The sequence below is a fragment of the Taudactylus pleione genome, unplaced genomic scaffold (assembly GCF_031769625.1).
Source record: "Taudactylus pleione unplaced genomic scaffold, aTauple2 ptg000258l, whole genome shotgun sequence".
Lineage (NCBI taxonomy): Eukaryota > Metazoa > Chordata > Amphibia > Anura > Myobatrachidae > Taudactylus > Taudactylus pleione.
The window spans coordinates 2,448,286-2,463,431 of record NW_028284660.1 but is presented as its reverse complement, the minus strand read 5'-3'; the positions used below and the strand labels follow the sequence as shown (position 1 = coordinate 2,463,431).

Sequence of the window (15,146 nt, the reverse complement as noted above, 5' to 3'; positions counted from 1 at the left end):
GGGGGAGATGTGGATGGCAGTGGGGTGAAGTGACAGGGAGAGGAGTGTAGGAGGAGGGTTTGGTGTTAACATAGTAGGACAAAGGGGGGGTAGAACAGGAACAAAGTGGAGTAGTGGGGTAGGAGGGAAGTTGGCAGACAGAGGAGGAAGAAGTGGAAGAGATAAGGGGGAAAGGATAAAGGTGGAAGCAGGGGGCAGAACAGAGGATAAGGTGGAAACTGATTGAAGGAGAGAGTTAAAGAAAACTTTGCCATGGTGTTTTAGAATTAAACAAGAGGAATGATTTTTAGAAAAGTAAATGAAATATGAGTGCAAGATATTTGTAGAAATGCAAGTGAAAGAACAGTGATGGTAAATATGTATGTTGATAAACAAGTTTGTTATTGAGAGGATTAAAAGTGTGGATGTAATGTGTGCAGAATTTGAATAATAACGCAGATTGTAAGCAGATAGAGGATGTGAGGCTAGGCAAGAGAGCTAAAGATAAAGGACAGTGTTTCAAAGAGGAAAGATGTAAACTGACATGGGGACAAGGACAATAAGCATTGAGATGTACGAGAGTATCAGAAGGCCAGCATTATTAATAGCATTAGAACTGTTGTTTTCTTGTCTTGATTGAAAAGGGAATCCTGGTTTAACAATCCTGATTCTTTAGACCGTTGAGGTTTGTTGTTTGTTGGCTCTTAGAGTTTCTTACATCAGTTTCCTTCGTTTAACGCTGGTCTAACACTACAGTTAATGCACTTAAAAAATTCTGCACTTTGAAAATCTGCACCATCCAGCTAGTAACACAAACTTATATTGAGAAGCAGGGAGGTGTGGACACTAATTAATGATAACCACCCATTGGCCCTCCACAAGAAAGCTAGCAATAAATATGGCTAAAGTCAACAAGGAACACATACCAACCTTCTAGGACTAGTAATAAATCAGACCTTCACTTCAGTCAATAGACTGAGACAATCCTTATAACAATTTAACTAGTACAAATCATAAGGCATTAGAAACAATAGCATAAGGATTAAGTAAAGCATAAGCTAGTTATCTATAAGTATAATTAATAAAGCAGGCACAGGAGATGGAATACTCTGCAGTCAGATTCAATTACCTAGTACAGCTGAGGCTGAGACATACAAATACAATGCAGCAGAATATGCTGGGACCTGTAGTCGTTTACCTGTTGATTACAGACAGAGAAGAGAGTTGGGGTCAGTTCAGTCAGGAAAAGCAGAAGAATTAACTAATCAATAATAACACTGGTCTAACACTACAGTTAATGCACTTAAAAAATTCTGCACTTTGAAAATCTGCACCATCCAGCTAGCTATCCAGCCAGAAACACACACTTATATTGAGAAGCAGGCAAGTGTGGACACTAATTAATGAAAACCACCCATTGGCCCTCCACAAGAAAGCTAGCAATAAAAATGGCTAAAGTCAACAAGGAACACATACCAAACTTCTAGGACTAGTAATAAATCAGTATTATAATCAAGTGTGGATTTACATCGCTCTTAATCTTTTCTATGAATTGTCCCTAGCTGCGCCACTAGTAGAGTTATCCCACCCTCCCTGAATAGTGATTAAATAAATTTTAGTGGTGCGCTCTGGGGCAATTATAGATATGCAGCTGCAACTCAATGAAAGTGCCACTATGTTGGTAATTAAATTGCACAGTGTCCCGTAAATAAATTCGAAAGTCCCGACTTTAAAGCTGTGAAACTGCCAAACTGTAGGCAGGGTGTTCTTAAAAAACGTTGTTAAATAACTGGCTGGATAGTGTACGATGCTTGTCCCTGACTGGGATTGAGTATGTCAGAAAATACTACTGTATCTCATATAGGAATGTCCTTAGATGGTGCCAGTGATTAAAATGTTGTGATATCTGTAGGATGGGTGTTCTTACAGTATGCTTCAAGGTATTAGAAATGCCTTTACCTCCTCTCCACCTCAAATATAATACAGTAGCACAGATCAGGGATCTTGGTAAATGCTATAGTGCAGGTAGGTAAGAATGAATCGTACTTACCCCATATGCTGTGTTGCTTCTGTTGGTTCTCCTTGTCCCAATGCTTGTGTGGATGTTTATGAGGGGATATGGTGGGTAGGAAATGCTGCTGCACACTGGCTCATGCTATAAACATCTACAGACTCCAGTCTGAATTAAACTGCTTTATTGCAAGTGAATTATGGACTCAAGTGAGTCCTATCATCTATAAAAGCTTCCTGTACATAGGAAACATAAGGCTATAAACATGACCAATAATAATGAATGTATAAAAAAGTCTCTCATAAAAGTTCTGTCAATAGGGGGCGTGTTAAATTTCTGAAAGAATTAGACAAAATTCTGCAGGAAGGTAAATCGATTGGTATTTTGGACAAACATGAGTTTGAATTTATTAGGAACAATCAACCAGTAATCCCTGTGTTTTATTATTTGCCAAAAATACATAAGGACAGCAGCAACCCCCCAGGCAGACCCATCACATCAGGGATAAACTCACTAACAGCTTCACTTTCACAATATATAGATCACTTTCTGCAGAAATATGTCAAGGAACAGAAATCATATCTTAGGGACACCACCCAGACCCTGAACATCTTACAAAATCTGGAATGGAAGGCAGATTACTGGTTAGCAAACAGCGATGTTCCATCTCTATATACAGTGATCAATCACAAACAAGGTATAGAGAGCGTCAGATATTTTTTAGAAAAAGATCCCGACCTTGATGCATTGCAGATTAAATTCATACTACAAGTCATAGAGTTTATACTCACCCATAATTATATGTGGTTTGAGGAAGAGTTCTACCTACAACGCCGTGGCACTGCGATGGGGACCAGGTTTGCACCAAGCTATGCAAACTTGTTCATGAGCCTTTGGGAGATCAGGAGCATATGGGGCGCACATGAGCTTGGTGCAAACTTGGTCCTCTGGAAACAATACATTGATGACGTATTGTTTATATGGCAGGGAGATGAGGAATCACTGCAAAAGTTCACACAATACATCAACTTAAACAATCAAAATTTGAGCTTTACCACCAAATATGATAAAGAGAAAGTAGAATTCCTCGATCTGGATATATACATTGAAAATTCATACATTAAAACCAGAACACACTACAAGAAAGTAGATGTGAACAGTTACATCCTGGCTGCAAGCAATCACCATCCAAGTTGGATTCTCAGTATCCCCCAGGGTCAATTTACATGAATCCACAGAAACTGTACAGATATAAAGGAATATGAAATACAAGGACAAAAATTAAAAGAACAGTTTTCAGCAAAACAATATGACAAAACACAAGTGGAGGAAGCTTATGAGAATGTAAAAAAGAGACCTAGGGAACAATTACTAATATATAATGACAAAAAGATGGAGGAGGACACGAATAAGAACAAAGTATACTTTGTTACTAATTACAGCACGTCAGCTCCCAAATTAAAAACATACTTAAAAGACATTGGCCAATTTTGCAATAGGACAACAAACTGTCAACCATTTTGTCTGACCAACCGAATGTAGTGTATAGAAAAGCCCCTGATTTGAAACAAAAATTAGTTAGAAATCATCTAAAGAACAACAAATGTGGAATACAATCCACATTGGATGGTAAATCCATTAATAATGGTTTCTACCACTGTGGACAGTGTCAACCATGCAAATCCCAAGGGTATCGTAGCACCATTCCGGCCAACAGTATTTCCAGCAATATAACTATATCGTATTTTGTAATCTTGTTTAGTTTAAGCTGCAATAGCAAAAACAGCATCTACATTCTAGAGTGCCCATGCCGGCTACAGTATGTAGGACGCACTACTAGAAGTTTGAAGATCAGGGTTGGAGAACACATTCGCAACATCAAGAAAGGGTTTGAACAACACAGTGTGTCAGAACACTTTAAGAACAAACATGACATGGACCCAAAGGAACTAAAGTTTTTAGCAATAGATCAAGTTGCACCGAACTGGTGGGGTGGTGACCACAATGCTAGAATTGATAAAATAGAAAGCAGGTGGATTTTCAACCTACGTACGTGAATACCAGAAGGATTAAATATAGATCCATAACCAGAATTAATAATCCATGGTGCGCAGCCAGTCACGGTGGTTAATATTCAGGAGGTTCAGCATAATCATATACACTGTATAAACATACACATGTTCATACAAATTATTTAATTTCTCGTTATGTTTCTTCACTAATGTATTGACCTAATTAATGAATTGTACACCTGTACGACATAGGGTTCAAGTTTCCACATTGCACTATACTAATAGCACCATATAACCGCCTTGGTTGTGGTGTATATAATTATACAATTATGAACTAGGCAATCAATTATGAATAATTATATAATAAGTTGCTTAAAGGATAAATATGTTTTTTTGTGACATATGGCGATAGGTTCATTAAGGAATTAATGACTACAGTAAAGTGCAGTTAATTAATTTTAAATAGGGGTATTACCATCAGAAAGAGAGGATGATCGTAATAACACTGCATTATTTGCAGTATAAGCAACCAAAAAGATGGCCCCCGCATAAACATTAGCAATAAGTCCATACAGGACTAATACATTAGTAAGATGGCCACTAAAGGAGTGGTAGATGGTAAGGAGAAACAGGACCAATTATTCACAAATATGGCCACCTTCTGACTGTGCAGCTATATCATTGTTAGTATCCACAGGCAAGATGGCCGCTAGAATTTGTTTGGGTATTGCACACAAACTCTAGTGCCAGTGCAAAACCAATAACACTAGGATGCATTGCTAGATATGGCAGGAACTATGACAAAATGGCCGCCGGAGACCGCGCATGCGCAGTAACCATATGGGGACTCCTATGCACACTCTAGTGCCAGATATCATATCAGCGCTGATAGGCTATGACGCGCTTGCGCGCGCAACCCGGAAGTGTGCACAGCACACACAGAAGCCCCAGACACAGTCACTAATGCACTACCTATATAAGGACACTGAAAAGAAGGGTTGGCACCCTTGAAAAAGTCTGCGAAAATCAGGTGAAACGCATAAAAAAAAAAATAGGGCCATGCTCCCTATTGACAGAACTTTTATGAAAGACTTTTTTATACATTCATTATTATTGGTCATGTTTATAGCCTTATGTTTCCTATGTACAGGAAGCTTTTGTAGATGATAGGACTCACTTGAGTCCATATTTCACTTGCAATAAAGCAGTTTAATTCAGACTGGAGTCTGTAGATGTTTATAGCATGAGCCAGTGTGCAGCAGCATTTCCTACCCACCATATCCCCTCATAAACATCCACACAAGCATTGGGACAAGGAGAACCAACAGGAGCAACACAGCATATGGGGTAAGTACGATCCATTCTTACCTACCTGCACTATAGCGTTTACCAAGATCCCTGATACTGTGCTACTGTATTATATTTGAGGTGGAGAGGAGGTAAAGGCGTTTCTAATACCTTGAAGCATACTGTAAGAACACCCATCCTACAGATATCACAACATTTTAATCGCTGGGACCATCTAAGGACATTCCTATATGAGAGACAGTAGTATTTTCTGACATACTCAATCTCGGTCAGGGACAAGCATCGTACACTATCCAGCCAGTTATTTAACAATGTTTTTTAAGAACACCCTGCCTACAGTTTGGCAGTTTCACAGCTTTAAAGTTGGGACTTTGGAATTTATTTACGGGACACTGTGCAATTTAATTACCAACATAGTGGCACTTTCATTCAGTTACATCTGCATATCTATTATTGCCCCAGAGTGCAGCACTAAAATTTATTTAGTAATAAATCAGACCTTCACTTCAGTCAATAGACTGAGAGAATCCTTATAACAATTTAACTAGTACAAATCATAAGGCATTAGAAACAATAGCATAAGGATTCAGTAAAGAATAAGTTAGTTATCTATAAGTATAATTAATAAAGCAGGCACAGGAGATGGAATACTCTGCAGTCAGGTTCAATTACCTAGTACAGCTGAGTATGGGACATACAAATACAATGCAGCAGAATATGCTGGGACCTGTAGTTGTTTACCTAGTACAGCTGAGTATGGGACATACAAATACAATGCAGCAGAATATGCTGGGACCTGTAGTCGTTTGCCTAGTACAGCTGAGGCTGGGACATACAAATACAATGCAGCAGAATATGCTGGGACCTGTAGTCGTTTACCTAGTACAGCTGAGGCTGAGACATACAAATACAATGCAGCAGAATATGCTGGGACCTGTAGTTGTTTACCTGTTGATTAAAGACAGAGAAGAGAGTTGGGGTCAGTTCAGTCAGGATAAGCAGAAGAATTAACTAATCAATAATAACGCTGGTCTAACGCTACAGTTAATGCACTTAAAAAATCTGCACTTTGAAAATCTGCACCATCCAGCTAGATTTACGATATATAAACATATTGATTGGATGAATTAAGACACCCATAAATTAATAACAACTTATATAAACCTATTTGGAGACAAAACGTTTTTGTCTCACTCATTAGGTTACATTCAACCAGTTATGATTCATTATAACGTAATTCTCTTTCTCTCATTTACCCCTATGACTCAGAGCTCAATTTAATTTTCTAAATACTTGCGATGATGAATTAATAACACAGGCACACAGTGGGGTTATACTTATTTTATTTCACATTTTCAAACACTTTTTGTCACTACTTTCTAATACAGTATCTTAACTTCTATTTCACTGGTTACTGTCCCAAGGAAAGGGACATTTTTTTAGAGTATACCTAATTATTGTTAAGTTTTTATGAAAATCAATATAATTTTTGTGCACCTCCTTAAGATACAAAACTTTCTTCTACTTGCAACATTGGTAAAAAAAATAAAAACAGATGCACGCAGGGATCAGGGAGATCCGCGATACCTGCATCTGTCTTTAATAAAATAAACACAGATGCAGGGATGGATTAGTGAGAATCGCCCGTGGATCTGTTAAAAAAATAAATAAATAAAAGTGTTAAAATGTAAAAATACAGTGGTGTGCCCCCCCAAATGTACAACCAGCACAGGGCTTTAGACACCCAGTCCTGGTTGTGCTAAATACAGGGGACAAACAATGTATGGGTCCCCTGTATTAAGCACAACCAGCACTGAATTCAGAATCAGTGCTGGTTGCCAAAATATGGGGGACAAATGATGTAGGAGTCACCCGTATTTTGCGCAACAGAACTGGGCTCTGAGTCAGTGCTGGTTCTGAAAACACAGGGGGAAAAAGGCGTAGGGTTCCCCTTAATTATCCAGAACCAGCACCAGACTTTTTCTAGCTGGGTCCTAATGCCACAGCCAGGGGAGCCCTTTCACTGGGTCCCGCGGCTGAAGCATCAACCCTGACCGCTAGTCAACCCAGGCTGGGGATCCCTGGGGAGCTGGGGACCCCCCCAAAAAAGGGGTCCACCTCTCCAAGGCACTCCAGGCCTAGACTGGTAGCCCAGGGCTACCCCCCCACCCCTGGATCGGTGGGTGCCAGGTTGATTTGTGTAAAAATGTGGTGAAAGTAACGTTAAAATATTGTTTTTTGTAGTATAACTACAAGTTCCAGCAAGCCTCCCTTGCATGCTGGTACTTAGATAACCACAGGTACCAGCATGCGGGGTATTACGGGAATGCTGGTACCTGTACTTCCCTGCAAAAGAAATATTACAAAAAGACAGGACACACACACCATGAAAGTAAAACTTTATTAGAACATACATGTACACACACATGCACATATACTCAGCTATGTGTCCCTGAAGCCATCACGTTCACTTCTCCAAGTAGAATCCATAGGGTACTTGTAAAAAAAAAATCCATACTCACCTTCTCCTATGCATGGATCAGGTCCTCTTCGGTCCAAAGTAGGCATCCCCGGTCTTGGCAAAACAAAAAAACGAGTTGCGTGAACCACCGAACTTAGTCAATGGTGATAACTGACAAAGTAACCTTAAGTTACCTTTGCTGTTCTCACCATTGAAGTCAATGGTGGAACCTGCTCATTGGCTGAGAGGTGGAAGGATCGCCTCTCTCATCCAATGAGCACTCAGCGGCGGGGTTTCTATAGTGAAGACCCGCTGCTGAGCGGTCATTCGGGTAGTACTGTCCTTTGACGACAGTACTAAGCTCGATGGAACGCATAGGAGTAGGTGAGTATGGTTTTTGTTTTTACAGGTACCCTATGGATTATCTACATGGAGAGGACATGATGGCTTCATTGATTTATAGGTGTGCATGTATGTTCTAATAGTTTTACTTTCACGGTGTGTGTGTCCTGTCTTTTTTTTATATTTCTTTTGCAGTGGAACTACAGGTACCAGTGGGTCTGTAATGCCCAGCTTGCTGGTACTTGTGGTACTACAAGTACCAGCATGTGGAGGAGGCTTGCTGGGACATGTAGTTCTACTGCAAAATACAATATTTTAACTCTTTACTTCCACCACATTTTTACACAAATCAATCCGACACTCACCGCTCCAGGGGTGTCGGGGATAGCTCCCGGCTGTCAGCCTAGGCCTGGGGTGCCCTGGAGAGGGGGACCCCTTTATTGGGGGCCCCCCAGCTCCCCAGGGATCCCCGGCCTGGGTTGACTAGCGGTCAGGTATGATGCTTCGGCTGGGGGACCCGGTGAAAGAGCTCCCCTGCTGTGACATAAGCCCCCCACTAGAAAAAGTCTGGTGCTGGTTCTGGATAATAAAGGGGAATTCTACAAATTTTTTCCCCTGTATTTCCAGAACCAGGACCGACTCAGAGCCCAGTGCTGGTTGTGCTGAATACGGAGGACCCCATGTCATTTATCCCCCATATTTTGGCAACCAGGACTGGTTCTGAATAGCCCAGTGCTAGTTGTACTGAATTCAGGGTTTGTATGTTGTTTGTCCCCGGTATTTGGCATAACCAGGACATGGTTTGCAACAGAGTTTGTACATCGTTTGTCCCCGGTATTTAGCACAACCAGGACATGGTTTGCAAAGCCCAGTGCTGGCTGTTCTTTTGGGGTGGGAGGGGGCCTCGCTGTTTTTTACAATTTTTTATACTTTTGGTTTTTTAAACACAGCAGCACAGAGGGATCTCACTGATCTGTCCGTGCATCTGTGTTTATTTTTATCACACAGATGCAGGCATCACGGATCTTCCTGATCTAAGCCTGCATCTGTCTGCCACTGCCCGCATCGCTGCTGGGTCCCGCAGCCCTCACTGTCAAGGCCTGCTACCCCCCTCAAGTCCTGGCCACAGCCTGCTACCCCCCTCAGGTCCTGGCCACACCCGGGTCCCACTACACTACTGCCTGCAAGGGACAGCCATCTTTGTGCACCCAAGTGAAGCCACAGTGAGTACACCCGCTGAAGGCACCAACTGAGGCTGTGCAACAATTTGAAGCTTCCTAGCTCTATAAAAGGGCATTTGTGAGGTAATAGTTTAAAAACTGTAACTTTCTCAATTACCTAAACCCCAAAAGCACCTACCCTGGAATAATAGCTACCTAATAAAACAAACCTTGAGTCTACATTTGCCCCCTACCCTGAGTTATGCCTTCCCAAAAATGCCCCATAGAGAACAGCAGAAAAGTGGTCCTAATTGAGAGTGCCAGAAAAAACTGACAATTGGAAGTTTAGGAGCTCATTCTGACCCGCTTGCACCCTGCGTATGCAAATCCAGCGCACGCCTAGCAAGGCAGGTGATCGCTCGGCAAGGCATTAGCATGCCCACTATGTCTTGGTGTGCGATCACTTAGTGTATGCAGATGCCCACCAGCCATTCTTAAGACGCCCACTTGCGCACGTCATCTCCTAGAAGTGCATGAAAACATTGGTACATCGAACACCATTGGATGCGATCGCAGCGCTTGAGGTTGACTATACACTGCCACAAGCACTGCGATCACTTCAGAGTGAAATCCCACCAAGTGACGTGTACTATGACGCTGCCTTTTAATTATGCACGCCTCTGAAACGGCGTTGAGACACTCAGGCACACCTGCTTTCCCACCTCCACTCCTCCATTTCCAGTGGCCTGCCCTTGTCACCACCCACAAATGGCTTCTCCTGTCACAGTCTATGTGCAGGGAGCGAATGCATCCCGATCTCTCGCACTGGTTCGCGCACGCACATTGCGATGCATACACATGCGTAGATTGCAAATATCGTCCAGCTACGAGCGTTCGCATCATAGCGAATTGGTCTGAATCAGCTTCTTAGATCACTCCCAAATCTGAGACTGCTTGTATATGTGACTGGCAGGTAGCACTTCCAATAGGAAGCCATTGCCAGTCACACAGTGTAGCCAGTGCACAGCAACTTTTTATCAGTAAACCAATTTTATAGTAATGTTCATTTTCCGGGCATTAAGTCACTTAATTTTCTACAAAACTAGATGAAAATGTTTCAGTATTAAGGCCATGCATTATAAAGGTAACGCAGGAGATATCACTGATATCTCCTGTTCACCTTTCTGCCCTGATATGACCCGTTGTCCTCATACACTAGTATGGGAACTGAAATTCATCAAGCTATTTTCGGAGCTTGACTGAGAGCATTCGCCATCTTCAGATGGCTTTTGCTTCCGCACACCCGCTCCTTCACTATGAGAAAGCATCCCAGGTTGCGAAACCCTGTCCCGCTCTTTCTGCTGGGGTTTTGTGTGCCTCAGTGAACCGTAGTTCACACAGGCACACTAGCACTGCCAAGTCAGGCTCGGCAGTGCTAATTTTCACTGCTACGACAGGTGATTTTCGGATCATCTGTCTCTGCACCAGAGCAATGATGAATTGCACCGGTGCTCGCCGCGAGTAAGAGTTTTAAATATCGGGACCTTCTGGCCCTCAGTAATTAACATAATTATGCCTCTTAAAGTGTAAGTGTATTGTATTGCTTACACTTATCTATGATATCAGTTTATCGCTCTGATTCCCCAATGCATGAGTCACATTTAACTATATCTTATTTTATATCCAATCCATTTTAGTATTCCTGAAACATCGGATCTATATTGGTCTAGTGGCTGCTCTATCAGTTGTAGTGATCGTTATAAGTGTTGCTCTCACCAGGACAGGTAAGAACAGATACTGTATTTTACAGTCTTTACCTAATATCACATTAGCACCGGGACACCGTGATCTGCACTACATAGACGGGGTTACTTGTTGGAGAAGCATAAAGTAACGGAGTATTCCAGAGTATTGGTCCCATGGCTGCACATGTAATTTCTGTTATTTAAGAGATTTATTAAATGATTTATTTGAAGCATTGTATTGTTTATATATATATATATATATATATATATATATATTATATATATATGTATATATATATATATATATATATATATATATATATATATATATATATAGATGTGACAGTATGTGGTATCACCGACACATACAGGTGTTACAGGAGACATATGATTGATGCAAACTTGTAGATGCCCAATGTATACATGTAATGTTTCATTTATCAAAGTTAAGCATAAAACTTTCACACAGCTAAAGGTGATCACCAGGGTCAAGCCTAGAAATACAGAACAGACTTCTTACTTATAGACACAGCTAATTACAGATAGGAAACAAAATGGTAATTATATACCAGACAATACACAGTAATCTAAGGGGTATGCAGTCGGGAAGCTGGCAGACCTTATACTGACAGCCGGCTTCCCGACGGTCATATCCCGGCAAGGGTTAAATGACAGGTGTCAAAATCCCAACGCCTGTCATTTTACCTACGCCGGAGACCGGCGCCCGGCATCCCGATCGAAGAGATGCCGGGTGCCAATGCGGACAGCGTGGGGGGGGGTATGTTTAGGGCTCCCGCGGGGGACTCAGGGTTAGGCAACCCCCCCCCCGGGAGGTTAGGGTTAGGCTAGGGGGAGTGAGGGTTAGGGTTAGGCACTCCCAGGGGGGACTTAGGGTTAAGCACTCCCTGGGGGAATTAGGTTTAGGCTGCGGGGAAGGGAGGGTTAGGTTTAGGCACTTAGAGGGGGGAGGTTAGGCACTCTAAAGGAGGGTTAGGGTTAGGGGGGGAATAGGTTAGTTTATACTTACCTTAGGGACGATCGGGATTTCATCCTGTGTCGGGCAGCCACTGTCGGGATATGCGGGCCATATGGCCGGTGGTAAATCATACCGATTCCATCTAAGGAATCTACTTAAATACATAATACAGAAATGACATAACTACATGCTTACAACAGGCATGTAAAATACAGATCTTTTTTTGCTCCATACCAGCATACTGGAGAATAAATTGAGAAATTTGCTCTCCCCCTCCTGCTCTTCCTCTGGTCATACTTTTCCATGTTCCCTTCTTTCTGTTTTCCGCAATGTGAGCAGTTATTGGGAGAAATGGCATTCGGATGTCCTGAGTCAGATATGCTCCCCCTGCACTGACTCGGGAATAACTTTTTAGAATTATTATATAGATGTTAGATAAGCACTGAATGTATAAATCTGTATAATTCCCTAGGAAATAGCTTCAAGCATAATCTTCTCTATTACAGGACAATCTACTTTATTGCTGTCACTTTAAAAACAACTATTTGTGCTGACTGAAGTCACAATCTATAATTACAATTATTAGCTTTAGTTTTATTCATGAATAGTCTGGTTATGTTTACGATGAACCTTTTTGCTTCCAGCATAATTTTGGGGACTGATGTTTAGCATTATGTGGATTCCAAAGTGGAGAACCCAAATGTAATAGCCTACGATTTACTGACAGCGGTGAGATTTCAGCAATGTAGATTTTAAAGTGGCATTTTTTTAAAGGCAAAACCAATCTGGTTTGGAGTATAAAAGATGTCGCTTTAAGTCTCGAGGCTACGTCACCGAAATCTCACCACTTCCCGCAACTCACAGTTACATTTGGGCCAAAGTAGATTTAAAAAAAACTCCTGTGTAAGATTCAAGTGAAGATGTAAAACTGCAGATGTAGCCACACTCCCACCAGGCCGCTTCTGTGGATCCTATAAATGGCACTAGTAGTTTGGGTTTATCTTTGCCTTTGATTTTTCCATCATCTGCTCCTTATCACTACCCTGTGCAGTTGTTTCCACAAATCAAGTTTAAACATCTAACATATTTGCATGCGTTCACTCAGACCAATGTGTTACAAATGGACATAGTGGCAGAGAGGTTAGCACTGCATGTTTCACAACACTATGGGTTCCCTCCCGAGGCACTATCCATATTGAATTTGTCACTCCATCAAGGACAGCTACTTTGCTCGAGCAGAAGAAACTCAGATGTAAGTAGCACAGGTGCTGGAGGACCTACAGTAAATAGCCAAAATAGGTTTAATTCCCAGACAATGTTAGATCATTCAAAAAAGACTCAACATGGAGCACAAGAGAAAAACAGACTGCACTTGACTATCATAATAGTGTTTCTTTCTTAAAAGTAGATACAGTATCTATAAATCAACACATAAGATATTTAAAATACATATACAAACAATATTAACTATGACCAAAAGCATCACAAAAAGCAGATAAGCAATAAAGTCTCAGCACCTCAAACCAGTACAGGTTGAGTCTCCCATATCCAAAATACTTGGGACCAGGGGTATTTTGGATATCGGAATATTCCGTAATTTGGAATATTTGCATATCATAATGAGATATCTTGGGAATGGGACCCAAATCTAAACACAGAATGCTTTTATGTGTTATATACACCTTATACACACAGCCTGCAGATAATTTTATACAATAGTTTTAATAATTTTGTGGCTCAAACAAAGTTTGTGTATGTACATGAAATTAATTTATGCTTCATATATACCTTATACACATTGCAAGGTTATTTTATGCTATATTTTTAATAATTTGTTTCCTTAAACAAAGCTTGTGTACATTGAACCATCAAAAAGCAAAGGTTTCACTATTTTAGTCATGCTAAAAATATTCAGTATTTCAGAATATTCCATATTTCGGAATATTTGGATATGGGAGACTCAACTTGTACTGACAAAAGATTACAATCATGTACTATGAACAATAGGTAAGGTATCAAACCCTAGCGCCTGTATGAATGAGTTATACTTATCTAAATAATATCAGTGTAATCTTTTCATTGACAACTCTTCCTCAGGAAAGTGATGAGATTATGATGAACCTCATGAAAAAGAGAAATAAAAAAAATCTAGTGCAGATCGTTTTTATCAATATGATGGAGTTAGGCTGGCTTGTACCATAAGGGGAGTCTCATAGATCATACCCCTAGGAAACTATTAGCCACTTGCACATTGAAATATAACACATTTAGTAAAACACATAAAATGAAACAAGATGTTTGTAATCATGCTAAATATTTCCACGACAATAATTGATCCACAGAACAGTGAGGAATACTGTTTTGAAATAAAATTTCCTCAACCAGTCATCCAATACATAATCACAGGTGAAAGTTGGCCTCCTACCAGAATCAGGCAAATTAGGGGCATCTTTAGAGAGGAGGGGGCCTGTAGCCATTCCCCATCTGGGGCCCCGTCCTCTCTTCCCACCGAAGCATTAGTAGACTCTGGGCAGTAGAGTGTGCCCAAAGTCTACTGCACATGCGCAAAACAATGGAAAAATTGGCACGGAAGTCATTTTTCCAGCTTTTTGTACAGCACTCACACCTGGCGTGGGACCTTGGAGAGGTAAGTTTTAAACAATATGGGTGCATGGTGTGCCGGGGGCCCCTGTGCACCACACACCTTGCACCCATTATAGATACGCTCCTGATCTTACTGACGGAAATCGCTACTGCGAACAGATTGCTTTGCCCCTTGACCGACCACTTTTTCCATGATATGGGCATACCTGGGCAGTAAGTGGGTGGCACCACGATTCACAGCAAGTTGCATTATTACCTCCCCACCCATTTCACTGAATAAGCTCTCGGGATCTGAGAGGGTGGTCTATTCTCCCATGATTATTCCCCGGAATCCAGGAAGATAGGCAAATCTGAAATGCACAGCTACATGGCTAAGTGGTGCAGTGCCATATGTCATGCTGAGGGGGTGGGGTCATCAGCACCAGGAAGGAGGAGCACTGCCCGGAGTATCCTTAGAATGCTCCGGGTGGCTTGACAGGCTGCAGGTTGCCAGCAAAGAGCATCTTTTGGACATTAGGGGGTATATTTACGTGCAGGTTTTTAGAAGT

General features: G+C 41.3%; 1 protein-coding gene across 1 annotated transcript in view; it reads left to right on the top strand.

Annotated features, from left to right (window-relative positions):
* The window catches only part of LOC148514810 (C-type lectin domain family 2 member A-like), a 94,092-nt gene that overhangs the window by 45,120 nt on the left and 33,826 nt on the right, over positions 1-15,146 (top strand). The window contains exon 6 of the mRNA XM_088480936.1: positions 10,971-11,057. Coding sequence (XP_088337062.1) covers positions 10,971-11,057 — 87 coding nt within the window. The remainder of the gene's footprint in view (positions 1-10,970; positions 11,058-15,146) is intronic.